This window comes from Bufo gargarizans, chromosome 1 (assembly GCF_014858855.1).
Source record: "Bufo gargarizans isolate SCDJY-AF-19 chromosome 1, ASM1485885v1, whole genome shotgun sequence".
Lineage (NCBI taxonomy): Eukaryota > Metazoa > Chordata > Amphibia > Anura > Bufonidae > Bufo > Bufo gargarizans.
In genome coordinates, this window is record NC_058080.1 from 85,426,068 (window position 1) to 85,451,666 (window position 25,599).

Genomic DNA, 25,599 nt, shown 5'->3' on the forward strand with positions numbered 1-25,599 from the left:
TTTGGGGGATACCCCTATGTAAAAATGCAAAATAACACACATCTATGTGGGCTACCTATTCCTCTTTCACCGCCGCTTCCACCTAGACCGCCACATGAGCTTACACGGCCACATCCACCCATTAACCGCCTAAAAATAATTTTTTTAAGGTCTTTTATGTTTTTTTTATTCATTTCCCTATCCACATTTGTTTGCAGAGCATTTGCCATGCTCTTAAGCACATTTTGCTGCCTTTTGCAGCCCTCTAGCTGTTTCCAGGGCTATTTTAGAGCCATTTTAGTTGCCAAAAGTTTGGGTCCCCATTGACTTCAATAGGGTTCGGGGTCAAGTTCGGGTCCCGGACCCAAACTTTTTTTTCAAGTTCGGCCGAACCTGCCGAACCCAAACATCCAGGTGTCCGCTCAACTCTATACATGAGCCTTCTGATTGTAAAGCATTGCGGAAGATGCTGAAGCTATATAAATAATGTGAACATAAAGGCTGTAAATGCACAGCCTTTGAACAGATTTAAAGGAAACATGTAAATATAAACTTGTTTGTGACCAAACCTTTTCATCTGGTGTCTGCAGTCCATACCAGCAGTGAGCCAGCATTGTGTTATCAAGTAGTGTCACATTAGATTAACATCCCACCTACTGAGATCTACTGACAAATGTGTTTTTCAGAAAACATTGAGCTTGTCGCTGCACATTGTGCTGCCAGATTGTGGATTTTCTATTTTGGGAGATAAAGTAGAAGATGTAAGAATTGTGAATACAAAGAATTTGAGAACTGTTCAGTAGCAGTACCGTAATCATTATAATTTAAGTTGCAGGTTAAAAATCTATCTATCTATCTATCTATCTATCTAAAAAAATGAACTCCGCGGCACATCCAGGTCGTGAAAAAGTAAAAGAAATTTTAATCACCAAACATGCGACGTTTCAATCCTCTCAATGGGATTTTTCTCATTGCTTGAGAAAAATCCCATTGAGAGGATTGAAACGTCGCATGTTTGGTGATTAAAATTTCTTTTACTTTTTCACGACTTGGATGTGCCGCGGAGTTCATTTTTTTATACCGTTTGGAGGTGGATCACCGACTCAGCCGCTGGCACTCCGCCAGTACTATTCTGATAGTGGTGCTGCCCACATTCCTTGATTTATCTATCTATCTATCCATCTTTTATGTATTCATCTATCTATCTATCTATCTATCTATCTATCCATCCATCTGTCTATCTACATTGGTGCTTGAAAGTTTGTGAACCCTTCAGAATTTTCTATAATTGTGCATTCGTTTGACCTAAAACAACATCATATTTTCACATAAGTAGGAGATAAAGAGATAAAGATAACCAAATTATACAAATGAGTCTAATTTTCTAAAGGGCCCTTTACATGGGCCGAGAATCTGGCATATAATAGCTAATGAGAATTCATAGGAATGCTAATTACCAAGCTCCTGCTATTGTAAAGGAGCCACGGATTACCCACTGAACTAGCGAAACACTTATTCATCGGGTAATTGAATTGTTTGTGTAGGCATTAGTGTTGAGCTCGAATATTCGAATAGAGAATTTTTATTGCGAATATCGCCACTTTGAGAATTCGGAAATATTTAGAATAAAGTGCTATATATTTGTTATATCGAATATTCAGCATTTTTTTCCATCTGAACACATAATTTCCTCTCGGCTTCTTGCTTGTGTGCCAATAAGAAGGAAGCAATGTCAAGTTCACAACAATACTTAGTGCACCAATCAGTAATCTGTAGTCAGACCTGCTAAAATGTGAAGTTGTATGTAGTGCGAAAAAATATTCTAATCACTGCCGATTAGCGCAATCGCGAATATATTGGAGCTCTTGACTCTATCTGCATATAAAGCTGTGGTAATGTTCTGCCGTGCCAACCATTTTCTCCACTCTCCGGAAACTTATACCAGCTTGAAAAATGTAGCCAAAGTGACCCACTGTCTGTATTTCGCGTTATGAATTCGCATTACGCGATTTTTATATTGCCGATTTATCACATTTAATACAATAATCTCGATTCGCGAATATATGACACATATTCTACAAAATATTTGTGAAATATATCAAATTTGAATATAGCCCCTGCCGCTCATCACTAGTAGGCACCTAAATCAATGTTTTTTGGCAGCAGATCGTGCCGTCTAAATACGCCCTGCTGCCGATAAACAACAAGTCTGTATGGGGAAGAGCGATGGCTTTAGCAATCCCTCCTCCCCATACTGTGGAGGGGATTTCTGCATGTAAATGTAGCTTTCTCCTCCACTGACGAGCAGAAGATTGTTGGGAAGACTGCTTCCTTCACAACAATTGCCTGCTAAATTGTCCCGTCTAAAAGGACCATTAGACTTTGTCATTTATTTGTTAAGGAAAAAGATCCAATATAACATGTTTGACAAAATTATGTGATTCATTGCTTTCAGGTATTTGGTTTGGCCCCTTGGGCAGCAATAACTGCAACTAAACATTTCTGGTACTTGGAGGAATCTTAGCCTTATTCCAGCTTTAGCCCTGTTGTGTTGGTGGGTTTCATCCCATGAACTACTCGCTTCAAGTTCTTCTATAATACGTCTACTGGGTTAAGGTCAGGACTTTGACTTGGCCATTCCAAAACTTTAACTTTATTCTGCTTTAAAGGGGTTCTCCGGTTATTATCTCTAATTAGTCCATGGTACTAACCATAGGAGGTAAAATGTTTCACATAGTATTTGACCTCCATTGCTCTCAAAATGACGCCATTTCTGCTGTACTTGTGCACATTGTGAGATATTCCGCCTGCATCCTGACTAGGGTTACTAGTACTAGGACAGATGATGCATGAGGATAAATACCACCCAGATGCATAACTTTACATTTATCTATATTTGCCAAGTGGAGGCCCAAATGCTAGTGGATAAGTGTCCAAGTCAGCTTGTATTTTATGGACATCTTCAATAGACTGCACAGTACTATATAGCTTGGTGTCTTCTGTAAAAAAAAAAAAAAAAAAACTTGTTAGTAATACCATTCTCAATATTATTAATAAATAAGCTAAATAATAGGGAACCTGGATATGGATCTTCAGCCAGTTTTCAATCCATTTACAACCTACTTTCTAGACCTATAGACTTTATTTTACCTATTAAACATATTTGAGAGACAGTATGGAAAGCCGTTGATACTGTCCTTTATACTATGTGAAACATCTTCCCTCAGCAGGTTTGTACCAGCTATTAGCTACTTTCTTGCTTTGCTACATACGTATGTTTAGAAGGCAAGAAAGGATCTTTGCCAATTTGCTGTGTGAAAATAGAGAGAGAGAGAGAGAGAGAGAGAGAGAATGAGGGTGAATGTTTTCAGTGTAATAAATCCAGCAACTTTTGTAAGATAAAAATAGATCTGGCCTAAAACTACATCATAATTGTCTCATAAATCATAAAAGTCTTAAATTCCCTCCATTTCTACACAATCTGTCTGACTGTGAATTGCTGGATGCCAAACTTTTTAGAGATTGCTTTGTTTTCTGAGGTCTTCAGAAATCTCCTTTGTTCTTGCTATGATACACTTCAACAAACATGTTGTGAAGATTAGACTGATAGATCTTTGCTCTTTAAATAAAACAGGTTGCCCACTCACACCTGATTATCATCTTATTGATTGAAAACATGACTATAATTTCACCTAGAAATGATTTGGTAATCTTAAAGGTTCACATACTTTTGCCACTCACAGAAACGTGATATTGGATCATTTTCTTCAATAAATTTTTTTTTATGACCAAGTCTTATATTTTTGACTCATTTGTTTGATTTGGTTATCTATATTAACTTTTAGGATTTGTGAGACAATTATGATGTAGCTTTAGCCTAGATCTATTTTTGTCTTACAAAAGTTGCTGGATTTATTACACTGAAAAAATTAGCAACATTCACCTATTCCACAGATTCACTGTTTTTACAGTAAAGAAGTTCTGACGCTTCTGGAGACTGAACTTTTTCTTCTCCAGTCGGAGGCAGTGCCCCTTGCTTTTTGAGGGCATTTGACATGGAACAGTTTTTCACTGTACTTTTTGTATGGCCCATTTATATATTTGTATAGCTTAACCATGTCCTCCCTTAGACATCTCTTCTCAAGACTAAATAAATTCAATTATTTTCATCTTTCTTCATAACTAAGACCCTCCATGTCCCTTATGCAGAGCGTCCTTTCTATGTACTGGTGCCCAGAACTGAACTGCATATTCCAGATGAGGCCGTACCAACGCTTTGTAAAGTGGTAATATTACATCCATGCCTCGTTTAATGCATGACAATATCCTGGTGGCCTTAGAAGCAGCTGATTGACATTGTATGCTATAATTTAATCTACCATCAACAAGGACACCCACATCCTTCTCTACAAGTGACTCTCCCAGTGTTACATTACCTAGAACATATGAAGCACAGAGATTATTACTACCAAGATGCAGAACTTTACATTTATCCACATTGAACCTAATTTGCCAAGTTGATGCCCAATCAGTCAGAGTGTTCAAGTCAGCTTGTAGTTTATGGACATCTTCCATAGACTGCACAGTTCTACATAGCTTAGTATCATCTTCAAAAATAGAAATGGTGCTATTAATCCTGTCCTCAATATAATTAATTAGATAATACAGGACCCAGCACTGAACCTTGGGGTACACCACTTATAACCTGGGACGATTCTGAATTGGAATCATTGACCGCAACTCTCTGGACACGGTCCTTCAGCCAGTTTTCAATCCAATTACAAACTAATACTTTCCAAGCCTATAGGACCTTACTTTGCCTATTAAACGTCTATGAGGGACAGTATCAAAAGCAAAATCCAGAAACACTACATCAACAGCCGCCCCTCTGTCCAGGTTACTACTCACCTCCTCATAAAAACAAATCAGGTTAGTCTGACAACTTCTATCCTTGGTAAACCCATGTTGGTTATCACTGATATTATTATTTACAGTCACATACTCCTATATATAGTCCCTTATGAGTCCTTCAAACATTTTCCCATGACAGAAGTAAAACTAACTGGTCTATAATTACCTGTGGAGGACCTTGATCCTTTTTTGAATATGGGCACCACATTTGCCTTGCGCCAATCACTTGGCACTGTACCAGTACCTTCTTTGAAATCTTTAAAGATTATAAACAGGGGCACATCAATGATTAAAATGAGCTCTTTAAGAACTCTAGGGTGTAATCCTTCCTGACCTGGAACCTTGTTCACATTTACCTTATTTAACATAGCTTGGACTATATCTACAGTTAGCCAATTGAGTATATTACTGGATGTACTAACAGACCCAGCATCACAGATATCAGCTTATTTATCTTCTTTTGTATATACGGAGATAAAAATAGGGAAAACTAATTGGTGGCTGCAAGATCCCTTTAGCAATGATTTACCTCCGGTAGAAACAAATGATCAGAAATGTTGAAGTCCAATGTGCTTAATCCTTCTTTCCCAAAACAATCCTCAAGTTGTTAGGCCCCATACACATAACATAGTTGTCAGATCCCATGAAATTCAATGAGTTCTTTTAGCTGTTGTGTATGCCCAGCTTTTGGTTTGGTTCAATAGAACTTCAGGAATTTGGGTCTTGTGGTCTTAATATTGCTGTTAAAATACCCAGTAGGCTGTATTTTACCCTTCTGAAACTAGTCTGTGAAGTGCTAGTCATAATATTAGATTGTATAATACTCTTTACACAGTAAGTAAAAACATGTTGTTTTACTTTGCTGTTCTTTGATCTATGTACATAAAATAGCTTTTGTAAAGAAAATGTGCTGGCATGTTATGTACGGTAACAAACTTATGGTAAACTTTACAAGTAGGCGATTCCTTTGTATCATCAAATAATTTAAAGGGGTTGTCCAAGTTATATTTATTGATGACCTATCAGGATAGGTCATCAATATCAGATCGGATTGCTACTATACAAGTGTATGGGAACGATCCGTCCCATTGAAATGAATGAGACGGTTAGGTGTAATTACGCCTGCTCACCACTTCAGATACAACGGCGAGAAGGTAAACAGTGAAAAGGAGGTGGCGCTGGCACGGCGCCCGCCTTCTCTTCAAACAGATGATCGGTGGTGGTGCCGGATGTCAGACCCAGCCGATCTGATATTGGTGACCTATCTGTGTTACTCTTATTGTTAGTTTTTAAGTAAAATAGATAGAGATGCAAACTGCACTTTTCATCATTCTTGCTCATCCAATTTTTAGGACTTCAATACTGGAATTGCCATTACTGACATCTCAATGACGATGGTCACCCTAAAAAATACAGATCGGAAAACCTTTGAGATCATAACACCTTTTCGGAATTTTTGGTAAGGTCAAAACTATTATAGTATAATTTTTTTAGGTGAGTCTGTTTTATGTGAGTTTGCTGCATTTGCTGTAATTCTAAAGTAAGTGTATTATGTACCCTGTAATTTTATTATGTGTGTCTTCTGTAACATGGCACTTACAGTGTATTTGGTTATACAAGCAACACGCCACATTTTTCATTACCTAGCATCAATGTGTCCATAAGGCATAATCAGCCCAAGGCATTCCAATAGTGCATCCTTTTGACATAAGTTTGGGGAGTGTGCATCAGTATACGGCACCTTATTCACTGTATTAAAATCTAAAAAGAAAAATAGAGGACCGGCACTCCCAAGTTGCTAATACAAAAAGGTTTTATTGGTCACTATTCAAACATCAGTGACGCGTTTCGGCACATATAATGCTTTGTCAATCTGTGAATAAGTGGCAATCACAGTTTGACAAAGGCATTATATGTGCCGAAACGCGTCACTGATGTTTGAATAGTGACCAATAAAACCTTTTTCTATTAGCAACTTGGGAGTGCCGGTCCTCTATTTTTTGTCTACTGGGGGAATCCGACCCTTTAGACCGAGCACTCCGATTTATTACACAGTGCCGACCAATTTGGACAACATATATTAAAATCTAGTCAATAAAAAAATAATCTTATACCTCACTTTTTTTTTTTTCATTTTAACTATGAGAGTCAATAGCCAACAGATGCATCTGTATATGGTATATGGTAGCTATACATTGTATTTAGTATTTAATTTACATTTCCGCTCTGTAATGCAGGAATAACATGATATTATGTGTTATTTTAAAAAGTAACTAAACTTTTCTACAACCTTTCTTTAACCCCTTAAGGACCTATAACGTACATGTACATCATCTCTGGCTGTAACTTAAGGACCAGAGAAGTACATGTATGTCATGGTGATCGGGCGGGTGCAGGAGCTGCGCCTACCCGATCAGCGGCAGGGGTCCAGCAGTCACTGATAGCCAGAGCCCTGCTGTATGAGCCAGCATCGGTGAATCAGCGCTGACCACGGCACGTGCAGGCTTCAGACATGTGCGGGGTGGCCATCAGGACCCCACACTGCTGTGATTGGGACCCAATGGCAGGGAAGCAACCCAATGCCTTCCTTAGGCATCGTGGCTGCATTCTGGGAGAGCCTGTGAGATCCACAGAATCTCAAGGCAGGAAGGCTGTAAGTGTATTACAGTCTGTAATACACTTACAGCCAATGCATTACAATACAGAAGTATTGTAATGCATTTCTAAAGGGGATAAGACCCCCAAAAGTTAAAGTCCCAGAGTGGTGCAAAAAAGAAAGTGAAAAAAAGTAAAAAAAAAATGAAGTTTTCCCCAAAAATTTAGTTTCAGGTAAAAAAAAAAAAAGGTCCGTTCCCCAAATTAAAGTAGTTTTTTTTATTTTTTAAATATTGAAAAACAGAAAAGTAAACATATTAGGTATCGCCACGTCCGTATTGACCGGCTCTATAAGAATTTCACATGACCTAACCCCTCAACTGAACACCGTCATAAAAATAAAATAAAAACTGTGCTACATAAACAATTTTAATAAAATTAATGGCTCTCAGACTATGGAGAGACTCAGAGATGATTTTTGTTTTGTTTTAAAAATGCTGTTATTGTGTAAAACTTAAATAAATAAAAAAGCATACATATGAGGTATCTCCATGTCCGTAATAACTTGCTGTATAAAATATCACATGACCTAACCCCTCAGGTGAACACCATTAAATAAAAGTGTGTCAAAAATGCCATTTTTTTGTCACCTTACATCACAAAAAGCGTAATACCAAGTGATCAAAAAGTCATATGCACCCTAAAATAGTACCAATCAAACTGTCATCTCATACCGAAAAGAATGAGCCCCTACATAAGACAGTCGCCAAAAAAAATATTAAAAAATGGGCCCCCTTCATAAGACAGTCGCCAAAAAAAAATATAAAAAAATATGGCTTTCAGAATATGGAGACACTAAAACATTTTTTTTTCAAAAATGCTTTACCAATATTTGGTATTGTCACGTCCGTAACAACCTGCTGTTTAAAAATACCACATGATCTAACCTGTCAGATGAACATTGTAAATAACAAAAAATAAAAAATGGTGCCAAAACAGCTATTTTTGTTACCTTGCCTCACCAAAGGTGTAATATAGAGAAACCAAAAATCACGTGCACCCTAAAATAGTACCAACAATACTGCCACCTTATCCTGTAGTTTCCAAAATGGGGTCACTTTTTTGGAGTTTCTACTTTAGAGGTGCATCAGGGGGATATTCAAATGTGACATGGCAGTTTAAAATTTTCCCAGTAAAATCTGCCCTCCAAAAACCATATGGCGTTCCTTTTCTTCTGCGCCCTGCCGTGTGCCCATACAGCAGTTTACGACCACATATGGGGTGTTTCTGTAAACTACATAATCAGGGCAATAAATATTTTGTGTTTTGGCTGTTGTCCCTTGCTTTATTAGAGGGAAAAAATTAATTAAAATTGAAAATCTGCCATAAAAGTGAAATTCTGAAATTTCATCTCCATTTTCCATTAATTCTTATGGAACACCTAAAGGGTTAACAAAGTTAACAAAAATTGTTTTGAATACCTTGAGAGGCGTAGTTTCTAAAATTGAGTCATTTTTGGCTTGTTTCTATTATGTAAGCCTCACAAAGTGACTTCAGACCTGAACTGGTCCTTAAAAAGTGGGTTTTGGAAATTTTCAAGATTTCTTCTAAACTTCTAAGCCAGGGCTGGTCAACCTGCGGCTCTTCAGCTGTTGTAAAACTACAATTCCTACGTTGCCCTGCTTTAGGCTGATATCTGTAGGCTGTCTTGGCGAGTTGTAGTTTTGCAACAGCTGGAGAGCCAAAGGTTGGCCTTTCTGTTCTAAGCCTTCTAACGTCCCCAAAAAATAAAATGGCAGTCACAAAATGAGCCAAACATGAAGTAGTCATATGGGGAATGTGAAGTAATAACTAATTTTGGAGGTTTTCTATGTATTATAAAAGTAAAAAAATGGAAATTTGCTAATTTTTAAAAATTTTTGATAAATTTGGTATTTTTTATAAATAATTAAAAAAAAAAACTAAATTTTACCACTGCCATCAAGTACAATATGTGACGAGAAAATAATCTTAGAATGGCCTGGATAAGTAAAAGCGTTTTAAAGTTATTACCACATAAAGTGACATATGTCAGATTTGCTAAAAATGGCCTGGTCCTTAAGGTGAGAAATGGCAGGGTCCTTAAGGGGTTAAAATGTTCTAAGTAGCTTTAAAAAAATTGTAATATAGTTTATTAATCAGTAATACAGTTTTCCTGCTCAAATAGGCACCCAAAGTCCTGGTTGCTATTGAGTCTTAGAATCATTATTCTAGTACAGCGCTGACACTGACTGATGGATTTTACAGGGGGCCGAATTGAAATGCTGCACAGGCCGTAGCACAGATCGCTACTCCTAAATGTGTCCCCCTCAAGCTTGGCTAAACTCTGGCACAGCACATTGATTCTCTATACCCTGTACAGGTGCTATGCCAGGATTTAGTTGAGCTGTACTAGAACAATGAATTTAAGATGCAATGGCACCCAGAACTTTGCGTGCCTATTTGTGCAGACAAATTGTATTACTGATTAATAAAGTGTATTACAAAAAACATTTTAGGCTATTTAGAACACTTTCAAGAAATGCTGTAGAAAAGTATAGGTGCTTATAATTGTTACAAATTACAAAAATAATACTCATGGCCAATATTAGTTGACGATTTATTATGTAGCATACTGTATATGTTCAATATAAATGTTTTTAGCAGATAGTGATTAAATGTGGGGCATAACTGAGTGTTCAAGGGATTTGAGCATTTTGGACCTTACTGTTGATCAGCTGTAATCACAGATGGCAGCATGTTTCTCAAGCAGTAACTGCCGGAGAAATGTGGTGTTACATGCTTCCACATTGCAGCCACTCTGAGCTAAACAAGGTGCACCCCCCCACACACACACTGAAACACACACACTTACACGCTTTGGCATGCTATTAATGAGAGAATGAGGTTATGGTTGTATGCGGAATGTTCTGCCCCGCTGAATGCACTTGGGCACATAAATCATCAAGATCTGCTGCCAGCAGCTCCCTTTGCAATTGTCGACCAATAACATCCCGGATATGCTTGATGGGAGACAAGTCTGGAGAGACTGACATCTTGGCCTAGGCACGTAGTGATCTACTGGATTGATAAACTAAGGTCAAAGATTCTGTCCCTCTCAGTTTGCAGCAAGTAGAAATAACTGGCATGCCGACGAACAGGAAGTATCGCACAATCATCCCACATGACTTGACACATTGGTGTTGCAATTTCAATGTTGAATGTTGTACAACTGCTTTCGGTATAAGAGATTTTAATAAGTATAATTAATAAATAACATAATAGCTCAAATATTAGCTTTACAGCAGAGTCAGAAGTGAGAAGCAAGAGTGGATTGAAGCATTGCAGCAATCAATAGCAGAGACTGTTGCTGATTATGAAGTAGCTGAAAAGATTAGGTTCAATGAATCGAACAGGAGTTGTGCAGATTGCCGAGCTCCAAATCCTGACTGGGCATCCATCAACCTCGCTGTTGTCATCTGCAAGGACTGTGCCGGTAAATGTATAGTATGATTTTTTTCCCTTAGAATAGCTCTCCGTTCATTGCTTATTTTTAAGTAGATTGTCTCCTCTTCATCTTTTCTCTTTTCTTAGAAGACTATGAACGAAAACACATTGCAACAGCATGTACTGTATTAAGAAAACTATCATAATCCCAGCATTATAGCCAAATATCCTCAGCAGACAGAAAAAAACTTTGATTGTTACTGTGAAAAATATACAAAACATGTACATCATTGCATATGTTAAGACCCAGAAAACACCTTTAATATAAAGATGACCCCTCACTTTTAGACTGTTACATAGATTATGGAACATGGCAATTAGTTGACTTGTCATTTAGTTGTAAGAGCATTAAATAAATTAAACACTAATATTGCATGAACCTAGTGATCCAATGGATCTCAAAGATGCTCATTGGGGTTGATGTCAGATTCTTCCATAAGAAAATCAAGAAATCATTTTATGAATTTCACACTTTGGTAATAGGGGTATTGTCATGCTGTTGTATGTTGCAATTGACTGTTCCTTGCTTCCGTTTTCCCGCATAACCTCTGACTAGCTAATTCACACAACATCTTTAGGGAATGCTCATACGGCAGATTATGACACTGTCAAAATCCGCCACATATTCCGCAGCAGTTTCTGTTACCGTTGTTCACTTTGGATGCTGGGGACCTGCTCACGGCTTAGCTCCATTGAATGGAGATAAACCATGTGTGGACACCCACCATGACTACAAGTGGTATCATTCCAGACACTGTGCCAAGAAGGGACATGTGTGGTCGCTTCTTTAAACTGCTGGGCGTGTGAACTGCAGCATTAAAAACAATGGGAGGCAGATACCACAGAGTCCACGCCAAAATTCTAATATGCGTATAAGCCTTAAGTGTGTTCTGGAAGTCAGGCTTTGTTTTCAATCTAATGAGCATGACATCAAGGCTCACTTCACCTGTGTTACTGTGTCCTAACATTAACATATCATTTATATATAAACATACTTTTTGGTACAAGAATATATTTCATGCTATAAGTAATATGTGGTACAATAATCTAATTCCTGTTTCTGGTCATTTTTATTTTAAAACATTTATTATTTAACACAACCAAACAATATTTGATTTAAAATAAAGTATATGGCACCAATATCTATAGTGAAGAACATTATAATTTCATTTGATTAATGGACCTGAATAACTGGTTCAAAATGATTGACGAGGGAAGAAACATAAAATTATATATATAAAAAAATATATAAAAAAATAAAATAAATCAATTACATGAACATAATTAAGGTTGTAAGTACAACAGAAACCAAGAATATCATGGGAAATAACCACTATGGAGCTGTAGCTGTAGGCAGTGGCGGATTATAATAGGGACGTTCGGGTCGGCAGCCCCGGGCCCAGCGCCGCTGGGGGGCCCAGCGCTGACCCGAACGCCCACATACTGCGGCGGGGCACGGGAGCGCATAGCTCCCTGTCCCGTCGCCGATCACCGCCATAGGCTTCAGGCCTTGTAGGCCTGAGGCCTATGCGGTAGTGAAATCCCGGCACAGGCGTGCGTGATGACGTCATCGCGCGCCTGTGCCGGGACGCAGCACTGTGACGCGCCTGACTCATCCCGCCTTCCTCTGCGAGCAAGCGCCTGGCCCTGGACATAGGTGAGTATTTATCTTTTCATTTTTTGTTCATTTTTTATTTTTTTATTTCATGTGCCTACTCTGGGGGGGGGGCAGTGGTGGGGGCAAATTATTATGAGAGGGACTACACTATGTGGGGGCAAATTGCTGTATGGGGGCAAATTATTATAAGAGGGACTACACTATGTGGGGGCAAATTGCTGTATGGGGGCAAATTATTATGAGAGGGACTACACTATGTGGGGGCAAATTGCTGTATGGGGGCAAATTATTATGAGAGGGACTACACTATGTGGGGGCAAATTGCTGTATGGGGGCAAATTATTATGAGAGGGACTACACTATGTGGGGGCAAATTATTATGGGAGGGACTACACTATGTGGGGGCAAATTATTATGAGAGGGACTACACTATGTGGGGGCAAATTACTAGATGGGGCAGTGTGGGGGCAAATTATTATGAGAGGGACTACACTATGTGGGGGCACATTGCTATGTGGGGGCAAATTATTATGTGAGGGACTACACTATGTGGGGGCAAATTGCTATGTGGGGGCAGTGTGGGGGCAAATTATTATGAGGGACTACATTATTTGGGGGCAAATTGCTATGTAGGGGGAAATTATTATGAGAGGGACTACTATGTGGGGGCAAATTACTAGATGGGGCAGTGTGGGGGCAAATTGCTATGTGGGGGCAGTGTGGGGGCAAATTATTATGAGAGGGACTACTATGTGGGGGAAAATTGCTATGTGGGGGCAGTGTGGGGGCAAATTATTATGGGAGGGACTACTATGTGGGGGCAAATTTCTATATGGGGCAGTGTAGGGGAAACTATTTTGTGGGGGTAATTGCCATGTGGGGACAGTGTGGGGTAATTTCTGTGTGGGGAAATTACTATGTGGGGGCAGTGGGGGCAGTGTGGGGAAAACTATTGTGTGGGGGAATAGTGTGGGGAAATTACTATGTGGGGGGAAATTACTATGTGGGGGCAGTGTGGGGCAAATTACTATGTGGGGGCAGTGTGGGGCAAATTACTGTGTGGGGAAAACTACTATATGGGTGCAGTTTGTGTGAAATTACTGTGTGGGGGCAAATTACTATGGGGGGGCAGTGTGGGGAAAACTATTGTGTGTGGGAACAGTGTGGGGAAATTGCTATGTGGGGGCAGTGTGGTGAAAATTACTATGTGGGGGCAGTGTGGGGCAAATTACTGTGTGGGGGCAAGCTACTATATGGGGGCAGTTTGGGGGAAATTACTGTGTGGGGGCAAATTACTATGGGGGGATTACTATGTGGGGGCAGTGTGGTGGAAATTACTATATGGGGGTGTTGCTATTGGGGAGGCACTGTAGGGGCAATTCTATTATTTCTGGGGATACTATACAGGGATTATTACCTGGAGCACAATATAGGGTGTTATTATTACTGGGGTCTCTAGGGGACATTATAACTGCTGTGGACACTATAGGAACATTTGGGGTAATTTATCAAACTGGTGTAAAGTAGAACTGGCTTAGTTGCCCATAGCAGCCAATCAGATTCCACCTTTCATATTTGACAGCTCTTTTGGAAATCCAGTTCTACTTTACACCAGTTTGATAAATTACCCCAATTATGTCTATTAGGGTCACTATTTTTTCAGCAGTATAGTTCCTGGGGCATTGGGGGGCACATCGGGCACAGTATTGGTGGTGGCAGCAGACACTGTGGGGACACCAGGATGAGGAGGTTGATGGAAAATTTTTGAAATCTAACATGTCTGTGTTACAAACTGTAGAGACGAGATGCGGCTGAAAGAATTTGCTATGGTGGTCTGGGTCAAATGGAGGAGAAGAGGAAAGAGAAGGTCTACATGACAGGAGATGTCACTGGATGTAACAGGTATGTGGTGCTGTATTCTCCTCCATATCTTTTTTATTACAATTATATGTATTTTAAATTTGGCGACCAAATTTTTCAGTTTAGGACCCAATTTGGGGTATTCTTTTTTAGTCTGAAGATGTCATATGGCCTAAGAAGAGACTGTGGCGCCCATGAAGCACCGCAGCCTCTTCATACAAAAAAAACTAAACTAAACTAAAATGGAGGGGGGGCCTAAGTTGGGTAGACAGCCCCGGGCCTATCATGCACTTAATCCGCCCCTGGCTGTAGGCTCCTTTCACACTAGCGTTCGTCGGTCCGCTCGTGAGCTCCGTTTGAAGGAGCTCACGAGCGGACCCGAACGCCTCCGTCCAGCCCTGATGCAGTCTGAATGGAGCGGATCCGCTCAGACTGCATCAGTCTGGCGGCGTTCAGCCTCCGCTCCGCTCGCCTCCGCACGGCCAGGCGGACAGCTGAACGCTGCTTGCAGCGTTCAGCTGTCCGCCTGGCCGTACGGAGGCGAGCGGATCCGTTCAGACTTACAATGTAAGTCAATGGGAACGGATCCGCTTGAAGATGACACCATATGGCTCAATCTTCAAGTGGATCCGTCCCCCATTGACTTTACATTGAAAGTCTGAACGGATCCGCACAGGCATCTTGCGCATCTTGCGCACTTAAGTTATTAATGCAGACGGATCCGTACTGAACGGAGCCTCCGTCTGCATTAATATGATCGGATCCGTTCAGAACGGATCCGATCAAGCGCTAGTGTGAAAGTAGCCGTAGCTGTACTCCCTGAAGCCTACAGTGATCCTAATACTCTGGAAGTGTGATTGACTGATTTGCACCTTAATCATGTATACATAGATATATGAACAAATAAATTATAAATTGAGATGGAGAATTAATTAAAAGTTAATTGAAGTAAAATATATTAATAATGCAGACTTTTGCTATATACCCAGCCAAATTTTTATTTTCCTATTTTCTCTTTTTTCATTTTATATTATTCTATATTAAAATTATCAATACCTTAGCATACAGTATTATATAAAAAATAATATATAAATGATGTCCTGGAATTAAATAAATAACAAAGAGATATCTGGTCCTATCATTGAACATCCTACTTTTCTGGAATAAGATACTGACAAGAACAGAAAACAATGGTCTCGGTGAGGTAGAGATAGGGATTCTGAGAAAATTAGTCTAAGTCCAAAGACATGCGCACTAAGTAAAAGAAGGCAAAAATTCAGTAAGTCCCAAGATATGCGCAGAAAACACCGTAGGAAAACTGAGACTTACAGCCTATCATACCTCACCAAGGTAATATTTTGAAATCTATTGGTTACCTCCTTTGCCTTTAACACGAGCTGGTACAAGACACAGGCTGAAAGGGTGGGATGATTCCGCCCCCAATCTTTAAATAGTCCTGAAATTAAACACTTGTGTTCGTAGTAGCTCCATCACCCCTGAAGACGCCACGTTAGGTGGCAAAACTTGTCGGGGGAGATGTGATTAGGGATTTAAGTTAAATTGGTCATGTGTGGACGCAGTTGTGAATGCAGTTGTAACACGGAGTGCGCTGCAGGCACTCCGATACCTTTGTGAAAGTTTGGGTCACTATAGGCAGGGAGAAACAATGATTAGGGATATATAGGGTTGTGAATACTATAAATCAGGGATAACTATCCTAGACAAAGCAAGCTACCCATCCTATAATAGACCCTAATTATATCCACTTTGAGAGAGAGTGTTATCGTGGCCAAGTGGTAAGCTACAGTTACATAATAGCTCGACGTGAGCACCATTTTGATATTATTTCATGCCAACTCTCACTCTATAATAACTGAAGGGTATGAAGTGAATATCCCTTAGAGATCTCCTACCCACTGACTATAAGTGGAGTAATAATTATTCACACAGTTGCGCCTGACCACTTTATTTTAAATCAAATATTGTTTGGTTGTTTCTCTGAAAATAAATAATATGTTATGTTTTAAAATAAAAATGACCAGAAACAGGAATTAGATAGCCCTTATATGGCTATTGTACCACATATTACGAATTTATCCTAAGTCCAAAGTGGGCATTTTGATTATTGTGTTGATAATATGGAGGCTAATCCTTCCCCTTTTTTTTTTCCCCGATAAAGAGATAATATCTCATTAGATGAATTGAAAGTGATGATTCTTTACAAAACAACTGGTGAGCCACAAATCTCCTCTTACCACTATCTTTAGATTAATATAACTACTACCCTTACTGATAGAAGGGCCATATAGTGTTCAGTAAACCTGACTATTGAAAAATGGCAGGATTTTTAAATCAGAAATTAAATCTGATTAAATCCGGTCACATGATGGCTGCTTGTTGTCCGGAATCACGTGATCGCTATTTGCGGCCAGGTGTCCTGGTTGCTTGGTAACCGGAAACGCTGGAGCAGTGATACATAGAGAAAGGATAACCGTTCGCTCGAAAAGGGATATGCACAGTATGCAAGAGACTGTGCGGAGTCACGTGGTCACTGCATATTGTGAACATGTGACTTGGTTGCTATGAGACAAGAGTCGCAGTTGTGCTCTCACTGGGCCTCTGATTCGCATGGGTTTATAAGTAAGTCCCCTGTTACTATGGAGATAAAAAGCCTACGAATGGATTTTTTGGTAATGCCTATTTGTGAATAAAGCATACAGAGAGGTAAATTGGGCTGCAAAGAAAAAGGGAACTGATATCAATTATAAAAAAGGCATACAGAAAATGAAAAGAATGAAAGAGGATACATTATGGACAAAAGAATTTGTGTCTATGTCATAAGTGTGATAGATTAATACAAAAAAGCATTATGAAAAGAGTCCAAATGGACCTCAAAATAATTTGCTTATATACATATGTTTTGTAAAGAAATATTGAAGTTGATGTTTGACGACAAAGACTTATTATTAGATATTCACTATAAAGGATATAAATAAAATAAGAAATATTATTTGTGGAATACTGATGTATAAAGGCCATTTAGGCTAGTAGCATTAGGTGGTATGATTTATATATTTGTTATTCTAGGGTACAGATAGGGAGGGGGTGATGGGGGAGGGAGGAGGAGTGACACTAGGCAATCAGATTCTATTCTGATTGTGTCATTTACAGAAATAAACTAGGGGCCAAAAAAGACCGGTGACCAGAAGGCAGTATGTTTAATGTATTGTCACAAGATAATATCTGAAAGGGAGACTTTTTGGCTAATGTAGTGCATTGTAGCTCGGGTGGACTGGATTAGCAGTTCTGGCTTAGAGGTTAATTTCAAAAGCCTCATTTAGACTAAAAGGGTGCAATGTATTCAGTTTATGTATCCAGTACATTTCATGGTGCTTGATGCACTGCACATTGTTCCTCTGATGGACTGGAATCTGTTCTATGGGTGTAATATTAAACCCTAAGAAAAGTCCCCCATGTGTATTGGCCACATGCCTGGAAACACTGTGCTTTTGGTACTTCTTTTTGATATTATATCAGTGCTTATTTAATCTGTTTCTAAGTGTTTGTGTAGTCCTGCCCACATACTGTAGGCCGCACGGATACTCCAGGATGTAAATGACATTAGCGGAATTGCAATCCAATATTTCATACAATTATGTTTCTTTATTATTGTTGAATGTAGTTTTCTGACAGATGGTCTAGCAGCATAAACACCTCAGATGGCCACATTTTTTGCTCCCCAATTGTAGGGGTATACTGGTGTTTTTAATTGTATTCCCTGGCTTTTTCAACTAGCTGGGTGCTAGAATATTCTTTAGAGTTCATGCCGTCCTGTATGTGAGGAGAGGTACTTCTGGGATAATTGAGGTCAGTATTGGGTCTTTTTTCAATAGGTACCAATTCTTGGTAAGGATTATTCTGATCCTGTCATGATCCTGATTATATGTAGTGATTAAGTCCATATTGAACTCCATCTCTCTTTTTGGGCCCGATTTAGATTCCAGGCATTCCCGCTGGGTCAGGTTGGATGCTCGTTCTTTAGCTTCCTTTGTTACCCCGCTTAGGTATCTTTTTCGCTGAATCTTGTTAGAAGGATTTTACTTTGTTCTTTAAAGTATATTTCACGGGCACAGTTGCATCTCACTCTCTGGAACTGATTGAATGGAATACTGTTTTTCTACTTCCTATAGCAGGTGCTTCTGAAATCCTAATAGCTGTTGCTGTCAACAGTCTTGAAAAAAGTGCGAGTAATGATTTAATTCCCTTTCTGTGAATATCTCAAAGTCGAGATGCTTGGTTTTATTTTTATGGTGCATTCCTGTAAATGATATTCCCCACTGGTTCTTATTCAGGTGTGTGATGACATTTTTCAATGGAGATATCATCTCCCTTCCAAATCGTTGATGTATCTTCGAAAAAGAAATATATTATTGATTCAAAAATCGGTCTAATATATATGAAATTCTTCAGAACACCCCATGAACAGGTTGGCATAACTCAGTGCAAACCTAGTCCCCATTGCTGTGCCCCATATTTGTTTATACATTTTGTCTTGGCAGGGAATCCAAGATGAAATCCTTCTGCTGTGCTAGCATTGTCTGATCTTTGCTTCGAAATTCCGATACACATTGGATTCCCAAGTCATGGGGAATGTTTGAGTACAATGCTGACACATCTAGTGTAAGCCAGTGGTATGAAGATTCCCATCTGGTGGTTTTCAATTCCTTTATAAGAGATGTAGAATCCTTAAAAGTACGACTTAAGATTTGTTATGTGAAAAAAGGTATCTATATAATGTGAGAGATTTCGAGTAATTGATAAAACGCCCGAGATGATGGGTCTTCCTGGGGAATTTTCGAGGCTCTTATGGATTTTCAGAAGATGATAACATGTGGTTTGTGTGCAATCCGGGACTATTATATATTCACATTCTTTCTTCCCTAGTACATCTGCTGCTGATTTGATAAGGGACTCAAACTCCTTTTTGTCTTCTTGAGAGGGATCCATTTTGAGAGGCATATAGTATTCGATGTCGGATAAGATTTTTTCGGCTTCCTTGCATTTCGGAGGAAGAGGTGTTCGTCACACAGCTCCAGCCACACAGAAAAGAGGGAGCAGGGTGCAAAAGCAGAGTGGCCATCCCCTAGACAGTACGGCTGCTACTGCCCACCGCACCCAGGGACTGAGAATATCAAAGCCAGCTCCAGACAATGTGCTGACGACAAGACTCGAGTGGTTTGCACGCCGTGCAATCAGAGCTTGAAGTGAGGCATAAATGTTCTAAACCTGAGCACCACCTGCATGACCCGGCATTAAATGCAAAGCACAAGCTGCAGTGGAGAAGACACCTCAAAAACCATGAAATATCTCAGGCTCCTCCTGCTCCCTCTTCTGCTGCAGTCTCGGCCTCTTCCTCCCCCTATGGAGTGACAGTGACACCTACCACCCCACAAACAGAGGATGTGGCAGCAAAAACACTACCTCCACCACCTTCACCCAGCTCCATGGAAGCATTTAGCTGTCCATTCCCCAAACACTGGAGAGAAAGATGAAGTACCCCCCTACCCACCAGCGATCCCTGGCCCTGAATGCCAGCATTTCAAAATTCCTGGCCTTTGAAATGCTGTCATTCCGTCTGATGGAGACAGAGACTTTTAAACACCTTATGGCGGTGGCTGTCCCACAGTACATGGTTCCTATCCACCACTACTTTTCCATGCGAGCCATCCCTGCCTGCACAACCAAGTGGCAGACAAAACCAGGTGTGCATTGTGCGACGCTATCTGTGGCAAGGTCCAAATAACCACCGATACGTGGACCAGTAAGAACGGACAGGTATGCTAAATCTCCCTAACTGCTCACTGGGTTAATGCAGTGGTGGCTGGGCCTGAGGCGGATAGCAGTTTGGTGCATGTCCTTCCGCCACCGAGGATTACAGGATGTTTCTCGTTGCCTCCTGTTGCCTCCTCCTCCTACTCGGCTTCCTCCTTTACCACTAACTTCAGCACAGCCAGGGGAAATCGACAGCAGGTTGTTTTAAAAATCATCTGTTTGTGGGGGAAAAAAAACACACCGCGCAGGAGCTGTGGACAGGCATGGAACAACAGATCGATGAGTGGTTGGTGCCATTGAGCCTCAAGCCCGGCCTGGTGGTGTGCAATAATGGTCAAAATCTCATAGCAGCTCTGGGCCTAGCCGGTTTGATGCACATCCCTTGCCTGGCACATGTGCTGAATTTGGTGGAGCAGAGGTTCCTAAAAAATTACCCCAATATGTTAGAGCTGCTGCAGAAAGTGTGGCCGTCTCTGCGCGCTTTCGGCGTTCTCACCCTGCTGCTGCTCACCTATCTGCGCTGCAGCGTAACTTCGGCCTTTCTGCTCACCGCCTCATATGCGACGTACCCACAAGGTGGAACTCCACCTTGGACATGCTGGAGAGACTGTGCGAGCAGCAGCAGGCGATAGTGGAGTTTCAGCTGCAGCATGCTCGGGTGAGTCGCTCTGCGGAACAGCACCACTTCACCACCAACAAGTGGGCCTCCACGCGGGACGTGTGTGCCATGCTGCGCTGTTTCAAGTACTCCACCAACATGGCCAGTGCCGATGACACCATCCTCAGCATTACTATCCCACTTCTATGTCTCCTTGAAAAAATGCTTCGGGCGATGATGGAAGAGGATGTGGCACAGGGGGAAGAGGGGTCATTTCCAAGGTTATCAGGCAAGTCATTCACAAGTGGCTCGGAGGGTGGGTTCCTGCACCAACAGAGGCCAGGTACACAGGCCAGGTACACAACTGTCCAGCCAGGACACAGTTCTGGAGGATGAGGAGGAACCGTGTTAACAGCGGGATTGTACCCAAAGCAGCTCATGGCCATCACTGGAGCATGGCTGGGGGGATACAGAGGACACAGATGATACACCTCCCACAGAGGACAGCTTTTTGTTGCCTCTGGGCAGACTGGCACACATGAGTGACTACATGCTGCAGTGCCTGCGCAACAACCGCCGAGTTGCCCACATTCTGACCAGTGCTGATAACTGGGTGGCCACCCTGCTGGATTCCCGCTACAAGGACAAAGTGCCATCCTTAATTCCATCACTGGAGCATGATCGGAATATGCGTGAGTACAAGCGCACAATGGTAGAAGCGCTGCTGATGGCATTCCCACCTGACAGCGGGGGCTTAGTGGAAGCACAAGGCGAAGGTAGAGGAGGAAAAAGTTGCCAATGCAGCTGGGGCACCGCCAGCACCTCAGAAGGAGGGTTAGCATGGCTGAAATGTGGAAAAGCTTTGTTAGCACGCCACAACAACCAGCACCACCAGCTGATATGGAACATCTTTGAAGGAGGCAGCATTTGAGCAACATGGTGCAACAGTACATGTGCACAAGCCTACACGTACTGACTGATGGGTCTGCCCCATTCAACTTCTGGGTCTCCAAATTGGGCATACTGTCTGAGCTTGCCTTTTACGCCTTGAAGGTGCTGCCCTGCGGCCAGTGTAATGTCCAAATGTGTGTTTAGCACGGCAGGGGGGGTGCTCACAGACAAGCGCAGCCGCCTGTCCACAGCTAACATGGACAAGCTCACGTTCATTAAAATGAACCAGGCATGGATCCCACATAGACAAGTATACCTGCTGCACCCTGCCATTGTTAGACTCCAGCACACTTTCTCTTTGCATTCTCTTTTCTATTTCCCAATGTTTTTTGGATCTTTAAAAACAAAATAATAATAATAATTAAAGAAGGAAAAAAAAAAAAACTGAGTTGGCTACCTCCTCCTCCCCCACCGCCGCTTCCACCTCCGCCTCCTAGTTCAAGATTAGTGTTTTTTTTATTTTATGATATTCTATGTTAAGTCATTTGACTATGCACATTTGTTTGCAGGGCAATTGTCGTAATCTTACTCCCATTTTGCTTCCTTTTGCAGCCCTTTAGCCCTTATTATTACTATTTTACAGCCATTTTAGTGCACCAAAGTTCGGGTCCCCATTAACTTCAATTGGGTTCGGGTTTGAGTTCGGGTCAAGTTCGAGTCCCGAACTTTGACCCAAAGTTCGGCTGAACCCGGCGAACCCGAACATCCTCGAGTCCGTGCAACCCTAGTCACATGATCTGTTATTACATATACACACCTTTTTTGAAAGGCTCCAGAGGCTGCAACACATAATCAAGAGGCATCACTAACCAAACACTGCCATGAAGACCAGGGAACTCTCGAAACAAGTAAGGGGCAATGTTATTGAGAAGTACAAGTCAGGGTTAGGTTATAAAAAAAATATCAAAATCTTTGATGATCCACAGGAGCATTATCAAATCTATCATAACCAAATGGAAAGAATATGGCACAACAGCAAACCTGCCAAGAGACGGCCTCCCACCAAAACTCACGGACCGGGCAAGGAGGGAATTAATCAGAGAGGCAGAACAGAGACCCAAGGTTTTTTTAAGAGAACGGCGGCAGGCAGGGAGCTAACAAACACATCGCTAATGTCTGTCAGCTACATAACGATTTTTCCCATGACAGAAATCCTTTAAGGGGAAACATGTAAATGTGCTGGAATGGCCTAGTCAAAGCCTAGATCTCAATCCAATAGAAAAATCTGTGTTCAGACTTAAAGATTGCTGTTCACAAGCGCAAACCATCCAACTTGAAGGAGCTGGAGCAGTTTTGCAAGGAGGGATGGACAAAAATTCAAGTGGTAAGATGTGGCAAGCTCATAGAGACTTATCCAAAGTGAATTGGAGCTGTGATTGTTGCAAAAGGTGGCTCTACAAAGTTATTCTGTCCTATTTGTTGTTTGCTTCACAATAAAAAAAATTAAAAAAAACAAGCATCTTCTAAGTTGTGGGTATGTTCTGTAAATTAAATGATGCAAATCCTCAAACAATTTATGTTAATTCCAAGTTGTGAGGCACCAAAACACGAAAAAAGTCAAGGGGTGAATACTTTTGCAAAGCACTGTATAATTTCCTGCTCATTCTGGTCTTTGAAGTCCAGGAGGAGGTCCTATCAGTGACTGACAGTCTTCCGTTTATGACTGTGCATACAGAGATAGCTAGATCTGTTCCAATAAAACTATATATATACAGTACAGACGAAAAGTTTGGACACACCTTCTCATTCAAAGAGTTTTCTTTATTTTTATGACTATGAAAATTGTAGGATCACACCAAAGGCATCAAAACTATGAATTAACCCATGTGAAATTATATACTTATCAAAAAAGTATGAAACAACTGAAAATATGTCATATTCTAGGTTCTTCAAAGTAGCCACCTTTTGCTTTGATTACTGCTTTGCACACTCTTGGCATTCTCTTGATGAGCTTCAAGTGGTAGTCACCTGAAAAGTGTTTTCACTTCACAGGTGTGCCCTGTCAGGTTTAATAAGTGGGATTTCTTGCCTTATAAATGGGGTTGGGACCATTAGTTGCGTTGTGGGGAAGTCAGGTTGATACACAGCTGATAATCCTACTGAATAGACTGTTAGAATTTGTTAGAAAGTGTCCCCAAGTGCAGTCACAAGACCCATCAAGTGCTACAAAGAAACTGGCTCACATGCGGACCGCCTCAGGAAAGGAAGACCAAGAGTCACCTCTGCTGCAGAGGATAAGTTCATCCGAGTCACCAGCCTCAGAAATCGCAGGTTAACAGCAGCTCAGATTAGAGACCAGGTCAATGCCACACAGAGTTCTAGCAGCAGACATATCTCTAGAACAACTGTTAAGAGGAGACTGTGTGAATCAAGCCTTCATGGTAGAATATCTGCTAGGAAACCACTGCTAAGGACAGGCAACAAGCAGAAGAGACTTGTTTGGGCTAAAGAACACAAGGAATGGACATTAGACCAGTGGAAATCTGTGCTTTGGTCTGATGAGTCCAAATTTGAGATCTTTGGTTCCAACCACCGTGTCTTTGTGCAACGCAGAAAAAGTGAACTGATAGACTCTACATGCCTGGTTCCCACCGTGAAGCATGGAGGAGGAGGTGTGATGGTGTGGGGGTGCTTTGCTGGTGACACTGTTGGGGATTTATTCAAAATTGAAGGCATACTGAACCAGTATGGCTAACACAGCATCTTGCAGCAGCATGCTATTCCATCCGGTTTGCGTTTAGTTGAACCATCATTTCTTTTTCAACAGGACAATGACCCCAAACACACCTCCAGGCTGTGTAAGGGCTATTTGACCATGAAGGAGAGTGATGGGGTGCTGCGCCAGATGACCTGGCCTCCACAGTCACCGGACCTGAACCCAATTGAGATGGTTTCGGGTGAGCTGGACCGCAGAGTGAAGGCAAAAGGGCCAACAAGTGCTAAGCATCTCTGGGAACTCCTTCAAGACTGTTGGAAGACCATTTCAGGCGACTACCTCTTGAAGCTCATCAAGAGAATGCCAAGAGTGTGCAAAGCAATTATCAAAGCAAAAGGTGTTTCATACTTTTTTGATAAGTATATAATTCCACATGTGTTAATTCATAGTTTTGATGCCTTCAGTGTGAATCTGCAATTTTCATAGTCATGAAAATAAAGAAAACTCTTTGAATGAGAAGTGAGAAGGTGTGCCCAAACTTTTGGTCTGTACTGTATATATATATATATATATATATATATATATATCTGCTCAGCGTATCCTGTTCTATAACATGCTGGCTGGCAGCTCAAACACCATGTGCAATGTGACAGTTTCCCTTTAATTATAACGCTCTTTACGCTATTTTCTATAAGAAAAGGATCTAGGCCTTTTTAAATGTTGACATAGTATCTGCCATTACTTCTGTACCTCCTTTTTACTCTAATTGTAAAAAAGCCTTTCCTATACTCCTGTCCATATTGATGACTTTTTCTAAGTAATGAAAGCCCTGACCACACTTATATTTATACCTGTAAATAAGATTATCTCTAAGGGATCTTTTTTTTTTAAGCTGAGCAGTCCTGATATTTCAAACCTCTCTTTATAGGAGAGACCTCCCATCCCTTCTAATAATCTAGTCACAATCGAGTAACAACCCTAGTATATACCTATAATTAATTATGATACAGTATATCTTGGTGGGAAACAAATCTTACTGAAATGTTGTCACCATACACTGTATTGTGTGCTTTA

The 25,599-nt window shown here is 40.8% G+C and overlaps 1 protein-coding gene across 1 annotated transcript in view; it reads left to right on the forward strand.

Annotated features, from left to right (window-relative positions):
• Window positions 1-25,599, forward strand: part of ARAP2 (ArfGAP with RhoGAP domain, ankyrin repeat and PH domain 2) — a 449,134-nt gene that overhangs the window by 164,120 nt on the left and 259,415 nt on the right. The window contains 3 exon segments of the mRNA XM_044276099.1: window positions 6,243-6,349; window positions 10,801-10,817; window positions 10,820-10,999. Coding sequence (XP_044132034.1) covers window positions 6,243-6,349; window positions 10,801-10,817; window positions 10,820-10,999 — 304 coding nt within the window.